General features: G+C 40.2%; 1 protein-coding gene across 1 annotated transcript in view; it reads right to left on the bottom strand.

Moving 5' to 3' along the window:
- The window catches only part of JAKMIP2 (janus kinase and microtubule interacting protein 2), a 42,609-nt gene that overhangs the window by 27,288 nt on the left and 2,999 nt on the right, over positions 1-12,322 (bottom strand). Inside the window, exon 2 of the mRNA XM_071758727.1 lies at positions 319-588. Coding sequence (XP_071614828.1) covers positions 319-447 — 129 coding nt within the window. The 5' untranslated portion in view covers positions 448-588. The remainder of the gene's footprint in view (positions 1-318; positions 589-12,322) is intronic.

The following is a 12,322-nucleotide window of genomic DNA, read 5'->3' as shown; positions in this document are numbered from 1 at the left end:
GAACAGCAACACTACACAGTTTCTAAACCCTAGGATGACTAGGATGAAGCCCACTAGCTGGAACATGGCCAAAGATGTTACAGAAAACATACTGTTCCATTCGAGGGCCAGAGGCTTCTCAAAGTTGTACCTCAGTAAAAAGGAGTCTTTTCCACAGAAGCAACATAACATCCACAGTAAGAAAATGTTGTACATGGGGACAGAATCAGACCACTGCTCCAGAAGACAGTTGCATCTGTTAATTTCAGATACTATTTTTTCCATGTGTTTCTCTCCTTCAGCACTGACACTGTTACTTAAAAGCAAACCCTCACTCACCTTAGATTTCTCCTGATGCAGCTCAATTTGAATGTCTGTTAGCTTGGTCCTGAGTTCCTCATTGGCAGCCTGTAGGGCAACAATCAGTGCCTCAGGCTTTTCGCCCTTGCTACGTCCTTTTTTTGACATGGTTTCTTATCAGTGAGAGTCCACGTGTTTAATTATTTCAAATACAGACTGCCATGTTTTTCTGTTCCTTTCAGTGCCAGTTAGCTCAGCACCTACTGTGTGACATTCCTTAAGGTCCTGGACTCAGCTGCTTTGGAAGCCCTGTGAGAAATAAGACATACTATTATTTGACAGTGAACAATGCAGCACGATAGCTCACATGGTTACTCAACACAAGAGAGAGCTTACTTCCCCAAACACTGCAACCTTTGTCTGAAAACCTGCAAGAGAGATCGCAGCACAATCAGGCTTCTGTACACACGCCTGTTGCACTAGTGGAGATTCCATATATGCCTTTTTTCTGTTCTCAGAAAGGGGCACCATGCAATGAAGATAGGACTTTGTTTACGATAAGGATTAGAGCTGTTGGGAGTACAGGACTAGAAAAGACAGGTTACTTAATCCAAGCCTTGCAGACTGAGGTTACCACAAAGCAGGAACTTTAGTCTCTAGGACCTACCACCAGCACCTTCCTCTTACCCTTCCCACCCCTTGATCCCCCCCCAAGATCCTGTGCCAAACTCAAACACTTCCCACAACAAACCTACCATATGACACACGAAGGGAGGGGAAGTGCTGAAGTCCTCACCAGCATTCTGGGTCTCTGTAGCAACAGAGAACTAACAGCGTGCAAAAGCTGTTATCAGACGAGAAATTGTCCCCTCTGCATCTCCAAAGGAACGCAAAAAAATTCCACCAACAGTTTCCACCAAGTGAATTTTTTGGGGAAGATTCAGTCTTCAGCCAAACTGATGCAGTAGCCCAAAATCTAAGCACGTCAGTGGATTTTGTCATATCACTATGAACTCATCTCTCTGCCCCATATACCCACTAGGTTATGCTGATATTATTTTAGGGGGAGGTTTGGGTTTTTTTAGCATTTATCTTGGTTATTGGCACTGACTGACATCCTCAGATAAAGAGGTATTCTGCATACCCGCAAAATAAATGCGGATTTACTAAGCTCCCTAGAAATTTTTTGTGTCCATGTCTCAGCACTGAACAAGGGTTGAGATGGTGCCGTGTTCATGTTCTCTCATGGGAGTTTGCCAGCTCATCATATTGCTTTTAATGCATAAACTTGAATTTCATGCCAAAGCATTTCTAAAAATCTTCTTTACCAACACTTGCTCGCAGACCCATGCGGACTGCAGTGAGGGAATAATCTCTCATAAAAACCCCTGGTATCTTACAATACCACACAGTCCCCCCACAGGATGCTAATTATATTACTGAAGAACATTGTCCCTGAAGTCTGCTGTGAAAATCTAGCAAATCAGGAGGATAACTCACTGGATGCCATGTCCTTACTACACTGACCACTCTTGGTTCCAAAGGAGGGAAGGAAGCCAAAGAGATGCACTGGTTCTCAGCAGTACACATGACCAAATCCTACAATTTAAGTCTGAGAAGAAACAGTTTAGTTCTCTAGATAAATTTCTTTGATTTCAGTGAGACACAGCCTTCAGTATACAGACCTCCCTGTGAAGTACAAAGGGCACAGTACTGATGCCATTAGACGCAACAAATTCAAGGATATTAAAACCACCACAGTGCTCCCAGATTGTGAGAATAACATGACCCTAAAAACCATTTCAAAACCTGGTAGTCTATTTGGCAGTGCAACTATTCAGAGATTGCAAGAAGCATCTGTCAGATGTCTGTAAGCAAAACGACAGGCAGAATTATTTACCAGGAATGACTGCCAAGTACAATAGCAGCTGGAGTGTCTTGTATCAGCTTTGCCCTCTACCAGCACATGTTGGTATAATCTGCTGGAATTATTACTGGAGCCATGAAAAGCCCTGGTTAAGCAAAAGAGGCCTTCAAAAATTTTTTTTAAAAATCCTATGTGCAAGTTTCCATGCAAGATAGCAAGATTAAACACATCTCTAAATCATAAAAAATTCAGTCTAGAGATCACAAGGAGCCTCTCTCCCCAGAAAATCCACCAAGTGCATTCGCAAGTAACAGCTGCACACATTTCTTTTGAGATGCATCATGAATGAAAATCTAAATGAATTCACTGAAGAAGTTGCCACACTTTTTACGAGAACTAGCACACACTGCTACAGGCTGTGGAGTATTTATCAGCAAAAAGACACTTGAACTTAATTAGCACTGCTACTGTATGAAAAGGCACATTTGAATCTCAAGGCTTGTTTATTGGTTGGTTTTGGTGGGTTGTTTTGTTTTTAAGATAAATTCAAGTTTAGCTGCATGATACAGGCAGGTTGAAGAGTTTATTTCTATTCACACTTGCAGAGGTCTAAAGAAAATGTCAGTCTCATAGAATGACAAGCACTGAATGTGTGGATAAGTGTGCTGCTTCCCGTGGCAGAACAAGCCATTAAAAAATCATAAATACCTTGAGGAAAGATTGAACCTATGAAGACAAGTACAACTCAGTGAGCAAAGCCACTAGAAGATTCTTCCTACCTTGTCTCTTTAATATTCTTTTCACACTCCTTCCTACAAATTTAACTCTTTGCTATTGCTTTCCTTTAGGCTTCCATGCTTTCCTTTTTTATTTACTTTTCCCTTTATTTGATGTTTGCTCTAGTTCTTTCTTTTCCAGGACATTGTAGGTTATCTTTTTGTTAATACTCAGGTCTCCTAATATGCTAGAGGGTCCAAACACTTAGAAAATAACACACATAATGTAAATTTTGCCACAGAGAAGTAATCCTAGGCACATTATCTTCTGTGTGAGTGGGCCATACTTTACTCTGCTGACCTCAGGTTTAAGCTGTCATATCCATGAGCAGCACAGAAGTCCCACTGGCAACTTGGGACTCAAGAAGAACCAGACCGGCCTAACAAGCCAGTATGAACAAAACCAAAATATTATGTTGCCCTCCCATCACTCTTCCCTATAGCTGTACAGAAAAACAAGAGAAAAATTCGATGAAGTATTGTTTCACAGAACAACAGAAGAATAACCAACTGCATTTCTCCTCTATCAGAACAAAGCTAACTTTACACTTCTACGGTATGAAACAGAAGAAATGGGATTATAACAAACAGATTACTCTGGGACTTACAGTTTCCTTCTCCTCCCAGCTGAAAAAAAAATTTAAAACTGCTGTTATATTTTGGGAATTCTTTGGGATTCCATGGAAAAAAACACCTTTCTTCTTTTGGGGAATGAGCTTCAAATCACAAGTGAAGAGGCACCAGGCCGAGCAATCCCTCAGCCCCAGCCACCTCCACCCCTCCCGTATCCCGCGGGAGCCGGGCTGGAGCTGAGACACTGCGGAGGCCTCTGCCCACCACCCACACCTGGGCATCCCATCACCAGAACACCAGCCCGGACATTCTGTGCTCCCAAAACAAGAAAGCTCCTACCGAGGAGCACTGCAGCCTCCCACATGGCCAAAGGAAAGCAGCTATCCGCAAGCCCACCTCTGCACGATGGGCCGTTCCTCCTGTCTGTCAGACATCCACCTCCCTATCTCCTTTAACCGCCTCTCCAGAGCAGAGGGCCGGCAGAGCCCCGCAATGCCCATATCCTCTGCCGTTCCTTAGGCAGGCAGAGCCCGAGCCCTGCCCCGCTCCGCCGGGCTGAGGGGCGGGAGCGCCGCGGCCACAGTGCCCGGGCCCGCCGGGCCCACTCGCTGGCCACAGGGGACAGGTTCCAGGGGTTATTTGTTTCCAGGCATCTTCCCTGACTCAGAAGTAGACGTATCTCAAAAATAAGAGGTGATCCCGTGTAAAATCTTAGTCAGGTGGGCATGCTGGAAGATGGAGGCCCCCGGGCCTACCGCGGGTTCCACCAGCACCAGCAGGGCTGAGGCAAGCTGGCTCTTTCTGCAGCTGCCTGCGCTTTCTAGGTCATCTGCACACAGTACTGTAAGAGGAGGGCTCAGCAATACTCTGAGAGAATGCAGCAAATTGGAATTGATCTGGATGAGACGGTAAGGAAAAAAACAGCTGAGGACTCCGGATGCAGGCCCTGCAGAGCGCTCCTCACACCCGCCCCGGCACTGGCAGGCACGTCCTCATTTTGGTCACCCTGAATTACTACTCACAGGTAAGTAACAGGTTTTTATGTCTGTATTTAGCAAGCAAATCCAAATACAAGCATAACAATTTTTAAATAAAGCAGTAACATGGCAGTTTCCACAAAATTTAGAAAACCAATCAAAATCTCTCTAAATCCTATCCTAAAGCATAACCCTGCCTCACAGCAAAGCAAAGCCTTCCGAGAGGTAAATTTTACTCACTAGTGAGCAAGTACTGGGCTGTTCAGCCTCCACATACAGAATCTCTTGAGTCTCAACACAGGAATAACCTTGGCTATGAATGAACAAAAGCACATGCTGCATCTCCTGAGCAATGAGGAAATCCACCTCAATTTTTTAAGAGATCACAGTGCAGGCCTCTGGCAGTAGCAAAACTAAAGCCAAAAACACATGGTCATAAAAGCCTTCTGCAAGGGCAGAGAAATCAGCTCATCCTGATGGCTCTTTTATCATCTGGCCTTCACCCACAATAGAAATGAGCCTGAACAAAAGACCAAGAATGCCTCCCCATGCATATTTTGTATCCAAATACTCAGTAGAATTTGGGCCTATAACTCTTTCAGGCTTTATGAAAATCCCCACTGTAATATTTTCCTTTAAACAAATAAGATCATCAGCAGTTGTATGCACTTTTTTTCTCATTAGTGGTGGGAAAGCAGAAAGGATTTAAATTCTCAGAACACTGCTTGCTCTGACAGGCAGCAGTAGAGCATAACCCACTGTTCCATGTGTATTTTGTTTTCCCCTTGATGTCTGATCTACAGAAGTCTCCCAAGGCTACCATCTGTGGGAATGCACAACCAGACATATAAAAATAATAGCGTGCCAAAACATTTACAAGGGGCTCTCAGCAGTGCCTGGGCTCTTAACTCCCATGCAAAGTGGGGACACTTACCTCATATTTTTAAAAAATAGCACCAGTCCTGTCTTCACTCTGAATGGTATAAGTAGCTTCAAAATGGTGAGGATGCCCGAGTTTACACTTAAACATTGTTCCCATTTGTGGCTCCTAGCAGAGAGAATGCTTGGAGATCTGGTTTGCAATGTTGGAAAAGATGTGATTTATCTGTTTGGAGATGGACAAAGTGCTGAAAAATGAACGCTGCAAAAAAGGGGGTAGTGCATACTGCACCAGCAGTGGTGAAGCTTTGCAGGAACAATGATTAGTGTTCTGATACCAGATTCAAGGCAAGCTCTCCCGCACTATTGTCAGGCTGCACATTTATTTTCATTCTCTACTTACTTCTAGTACAAATCAATCAATCAGCCTCCTGAGCACACAAAGAAGTAGGGAGAGCTCCAAATACAAAAGTCTATTCAGCTGAACAAAACCTTGCACACACCAGAAGAAGGAAGGGAAAGAAAGGAGTTTCATTCCCCTGTGTTTTAATCCAAGAAGGAATTTTGAGGCTGTTTCACTAAACCTGACCAAACTCTCATTTGAAAGTACAGCATTTCCTGTGGCTCTTTACAAAAGAGGATTTGACATCTGTGCAGTTTTGCATTTGTCAAAAATTTTAGCAATTCTCCAATGTATGAAAGCCCCTTTTAGATAGGACGTGTTCTTGATCCCTTTTGGAAGCAATAGTTCAGATACGGGCAATGGCACGGGTACAGTAAACAAAGAGAACAGGCACATTAAACATAGGTTAGGCTAGAATTAAGGACACAAAATGTGGACGAGAGAAAAGTATGTCTTTCTGCATTGAAAAGCCACAAGGAAGCCCACTGTCATAAGAATATTCACTGACATGCAGCAGGAAAAATATAATATTTTGTTCTATCATTAAAAGAAATGAGAAGCACTATGCTTGTATTTTTGTTTCCAACTCTAACAGCACTATGCTTTATTTTCTTGGTTTACATTGTTTACTTCTTTGTTCCCCCCAAAGGCCAAATCAGCATCATGAATAAAACCACGGTTTTCTGCACAACACATCAAATCCTTCACAGATCCCCATAAATTTACAATGTGACCCTATTAAGCAGAGGATGGCATTTATCCCTGAAGTTGTACTGATTTTATTGAATCTGAAGGCATGAAATTCTAGACCAGGTCATGATTAACACCATAAGACAAATCTGCTCTGTGTAATTTCTAAATATCTTCCTTTCTCAGCATCAAAAATATTAGAAAGCCCTACAGGAAGAAGGGAGGGAAAAGAAGGGGACAAATCTAAGAAGGTTTCAATAGTCTCAAAATCTAGACCTGTTTTTTAAAAAAATATATAATTTCTGTAGTGTGGAAAATCCTGAAAATGTAGAATTTCCCTGCCAAACAGAAAAGAAATAGAAACCTTGATATTTATCTTTTGGAAATATTGAAACCGTCTTATTAAATTGCCCTGCTATTGTGAAATCAGTGCATCATTGATGAAAATACTATTTTGATTTATGTACTATCACACTTAAAAATGAAAAAGCTGTGTCAAAACCAACCAACTCTGTCAAGCCAAGCACTAACTAAATGTTGTTGAAAACTGTAGCAAAAAAGTTGCTTCCTTCATTCACAACATCTGTGAGTTCTGTGAAAAAGTATTTACCAAATCCGACATCAGCTAATTGTTTGGCAGAACAGCTTTTACATCATAAAAACAAAAAAATCTGAACAGATAGCAGCCACTCCTCCCCAGCTTCCATTCTCAAGCACATCTACAGAGCTGCAGAAAGACTTGCCTCCTTCACAGATGAGGAAAGCAGACTGAAGAAGCTGCAAAACCCCTTGTCAGGTTGGATTCTCATGTGCAGTATCACCAAACATACATTTCATAAGCAAATTATCATCACATGCTAACTCTGGAAAGGACTCTGCCTCCCTCAATTACTCTCAGGCCATTCCGTGGCCAAATTTGGATTTTGTGGTCTCTGTAGGCTCTGGTTTAGAACCTCTCTGGAATAAGTGCTCATGCAACAGAGTAAAGTGCTTAATCTAAACCTGCTTACTTTTCAAGTGCACCTGAATCAAGTATATGTGATTTTGTGAGGCATATCAAAAAGGAAAAAATGTTTATAGACTCAGGATCTCCAGGGTCAGGGGTTCAGTTTCAGCTCCTCTTTGCACGAGAGGACAACAGAAAGATGAACAAACACTATGCAGTTCAGCACAGATGACAATCACTACTCAACAGTATTTAAAAGTCAATAGCTTAGACAACTGCTAATACCAACCTGTTCCATTAACAGCAGGGAAAAAGCACACGGATGACCCAGTGTGCTGACTTACTCCCACTATCTCAGAGGAATATTCACCTTTCTCAGAAGTCACTACCACACAGGAAAAAATACTTCAGAATGACACTAGTACAAGCACTAGCTCATATCTTCTGTCTTTTTCAAGGGGTTAACTGATCACCTGTAACAGAGCATCCGCTTTACATCCTCTGGCTGAAGCCTCCAAAATCCACCAGGTCCCAGCAGGAAGTTTCAAGGGATATTACAGCACCTAGAAGGTTAGGGAGGGACTATCAGGAATTCTTGAACTGTCTCATTCATACAATCATCTAAATTCTGCTAAAGAAGAACTCGTCACATGTTGATCTGATATTAAGCAATATTTTTAATAAATAGCATTTCCACCTAAGCCAATCCCATCATTGGGAATATAGATAACAAGGGGAACACTGGCCATGCACATTTCCCTATCTCTCCAAATCCTATCTCATCCTATCTCCAAATCCAGTTTTGGATTTGACTAAATCCAAAATCCAGTCTTTGCATTGGCTTTTATTTACCAGGTTTCACACATGCTTTGCGTTGCTTCAGAATAAAATTCAAGTCCTAATTGCTGCATTCCAGGTTGTGTGTGTTATGTCGTGTAACAGAATACATGACTAATCAAAACAGTTATTAAAAGTATGACTTCTATTATTTTGGTATGAAATCATATTTCAGTGTCCCAAGATGAAACCAAAAATGCAGCTCAAATATTTGTAGCATTTAAACAGTTCCATTCTTTTTATGGTTTTAACATGGTGATTTTCACGTTAGTGGTTTTCATGTATTTTATTCCACCAAAAGGTGATAAATAGCTCTTCAGAACAAATCCTAACCACTCCCTGCTTTTGACTGTACAAAATTAATAGCCTCATAGTTAGATTTTTAATCAGAAATACAGCAATTTTCAGGAATATTAGCATTCCTTCAAAACTGAACTCACAATAACCATGGGATTTGAGGCTCTGCATGAGGAATACAGGATGAATCTGGTGCTGCTAGGCCACTCATGCTAAAATTACCATTGGCCCTCACTCTAAAACTTGAACCAAAAACTCTATCCAACTTACTGACAACTCCATGGAAACAGTCAAAAGGGGACAGAAGCATTATTGTTATCCACAGCAAAGCTGAGAAGATTTAAACCAATATTCTGGTATTCTGTGGCTAAAATACCATCTTTCTCTTCTCCATGCAATTATTTCCCTCTAAGTTGCCGTAACATGATGCATACTGAGAAGAACACTACCAGTGAAAATACAGAATCCTGCCCTATCCTGAAAGGAAACAGGTGGTTTCCAGAATCAATACTTTGCAGCACGAAATGTATGTGGATGCAGACTAGACACAGTATTTAAGAATGGCAGAATTGTCAGGAAAGGGTGAGCTCTATCAGCCTGCCCAGCTCATTGCAAGATGGAGGTCTAAGAACACATTCCCGTGGTTTTGTATTTTGAGCATTATTCAAGGCTCATTCTCAGTTTACTGAAAAGATGTTTTTGTAAATGTATTTTATGCAAGTAGGGTCACACTCAACCACTGCCAGAGACAACATGTACAGCCTGAAAGAGAAACATTGCAGTTCCCAGCATTTACAGGATCAGTCTCTCCTTCCTTTGATTTTAACAAGCCAGAAAAAAAAAAAAGAAACATCTTTTATTTCATTGAAATGCATATAAAAAAGAAAACAACAAACAGTGAGGGGAAGTTCATGCGCCATATATTCCTCCTGGTAACCCTTCCTTTTTGTTCGAAGGCCATAACCATAATTATCAATTGTCTTACAGGTATCAGAGAAGGGTATTTCACATTCACTACTAAAGATTATCAGACATTTAAGGTTTTTTTCTGTTTAAAATAAGAGTTAACTTGTGAAAGGTTTTGCCATTCTAGCTCAGTTATTGCTGATAAAGGTAGATATTGATGTCAGTATGAGTAAGAAAAACCTGCATTCTTGCCTCCTGCATTCAGTTTAAACACAAATCTCTATGATGAATTTTCTGTTCTGGACATCTTATTTCCAACCAGATCACTACCTTTTGCATTTCCTTATCAGCTTGTAGTCCAATGTAACTTCAAAACATCTGTTTTCTTCTCCCACCTTATCTCTATCAATGCCTTCCAGAACCTCACATAAATATGGTTTAATTTCCCATGTTCTGTTATCCTTCTTGCCCACTCCATTATCTTGGGAAAGAATCTGAATTTTTCCATTACCAGGGAAGCTTAGCAAAAACTAAGTCAACATGAATTAGTTTGTCTCTTCATATCAGCTTTACAGCAGAAACATAAACAAGTACGTGAATATCCCATTATCCCACTTTTTGAGTCAAAATAACTTTAGAAATAAAAACATGACAAGCAGAAATACTTAAGATTATTCACTTGGGAATACACTCTGACCAGAGTTGGTCCTTTTAATTTTTGAATTGTAATGATTCTTACCCTTCTGTCTGATGCTGAAATGGTCTGAATCAGGACTATCAGCAGATAAAATTAGAAATCTTCATTTCTATCAATGGCATTGATCAGGTGAGGGACAAGGAACCTGCCCTCTCAACAAAACAATCAAATGAAAATATAGGAGGTAACACCATACCTGCTAGTGTAAATAACCCCGTATAATAACAACATAGCTCTAATAACAGGAAGAACAGGACTCAACAAATAACCATCATAAAGCAAAACTCATGTTAAATGTAGAATTTATCCTTACAGTTTAGTATTTGAAAACTAGTCCTAGAAATCACAGGATAATCTTTAGCTGAATTGTGCTGCTTTGCAAATAGAAGCATCAGCTTCCCCATCAATAGGGGAGCAGCATTCTCCTCCCTTATAAGCAGGTGATTGGGGGGATTCTCAGCTGGCAAAGATGCAAGCATGAAACACCACCCATTAAACCCAGCTGAGATGCTAATTAGTATGTGCCATGGCAAAGCACAAAAAATTTAAAAGATTTTATTTAAGACATTCAGGATGCTGTCTTGAACACACAGATTTCCATTAAGGCTGCACCTGAAACTGGTAAAATACCTTAGGGTAATTCAATAGAGATTTTAATAGGCATTAAGCTATTGTGTATCATTTCAAACCCATTTCCAAGGATGCTTACATCTTCATTGAGTTCACCCAGCACAGGCTGCCATGCAGATCACTGCCACTGACTGTATATTCCAGGAAAACAGCAACATGTAGGTCATGCTGTGACCTACAAAAATACACGACACAATTCAAAGGGATCTGCTAACACAGAACCCCGCAGACAGAATACCACTAGGTCAGTAATACTTACCCCTGGATATGCATGGATGTTCATTAGCTATCAGTTGTGCCACTGAAACACTTCCTGAAGACACTCTGGTAAGCTTACAGGTTCATTCTTACAAGCATTTCCAGATTAATTAATACAACTTTTTGTTTAGTTATACGCAACCAAATAGTAACAAACGCAATTGTTCGTTCAGATGTAAACTACTCGGTGTTGTTCCAATGTCCCAAATATACTCTACTTATTTAGACTGCTTATGATCATAATTTCCTATCAGAGATGAGAAGGGGATTTTACTAAGGGTTGTTTATTAAAGCAAATTCTCTTAACTGATCCTCCAAAAGTGACTGCATCTCATTCTGTCTCACCAATGCACAAAGATGGAATACAGAACCTTAAATATTTATGTAAAGACAGTGTAAAAGAACCCTCTAACTTCTCTGCGAATGACAGAACTTTAAGAACAAAAATAACACCCATGGTCATGAAAATACAAGTGTATATTATCTATGAATACAATTTTAGGCCTCTTAAATATTCATTAGTAAAACACTTGTACACCTAGCCTTCCCCCAAATCTATGAAAAATAGTACAGTATTGGTTCTAATTCATTTATATTGCCTACAGCATTGAGTTCTATCCATTCTAGAAGAAAATCATCTTAGTGACTTCTAGCAAACCACCACACACACAGGGAAAAAAAAAAAAATCCAGAAACTCTGACTTCACCGTTTCTCCTGAATTTATTTTCTTACTCATTATTGATTACCCTAAACCACCTGGGACCTCAATAGCTGTTTCTTCTTTTCAGTTTTGATTTCCATGTTACGTAGACCTTTTGCTTACAGTCCATGTAATGTCAGGTTTAACAAGTCTTTCCCCTACATATGTAAGGCTATTATAATAAACAACTTCCACTAAATTCAACAAATAGCTTGACAAATGAAATACAGGTGGTTAAATGGTAACTGAGCTATTACCTCCCAGGTGTAGGTGTGAGGAGTGTATAAAGTAAAAACAGGAGACAACAGCTGTTCTCAATTAATTAATTCATTTTGTTATTTTCGATAAAATAATCTGAGAGAATGTTTTACTTTGTAATATCATTTTTAACATAAAAGAATAATCGGCATGAAATAGCAGCCATTCTAGCTAAACAATTTTTTCAAGTACATCAGTTTGGTTTATTATTCATCACAGAGGTACATTTCATCCCAAGTTAGAAATGGAATTGTGGTCTGTCCAGTCTTCATTTTTATTCCTTATCTGTTGGTGTTTTTTTTAATTGCAAACTAAGAGAATTTCATTATGCAGCTGTGTACTAAAATG

The sequence above is a fragment of the Heliangelus exortis genome, chromosome 15, assembly GCF_036169615.1.
Source record: "Heliangelus exortis chromosome 15, bHelExo1.hap1, whole genome shotgun sequence".
Taxonomy (NCBI): domain Eukaryota; kingdom Metazoa; phylum Chordata; class Aves; order Apodiformes; family Trochilidae; genus Heliangelus; species Heliangelus exortis.
This window is presented reverse-complemented; position numbering and strand designations above follow the sequence as displayed.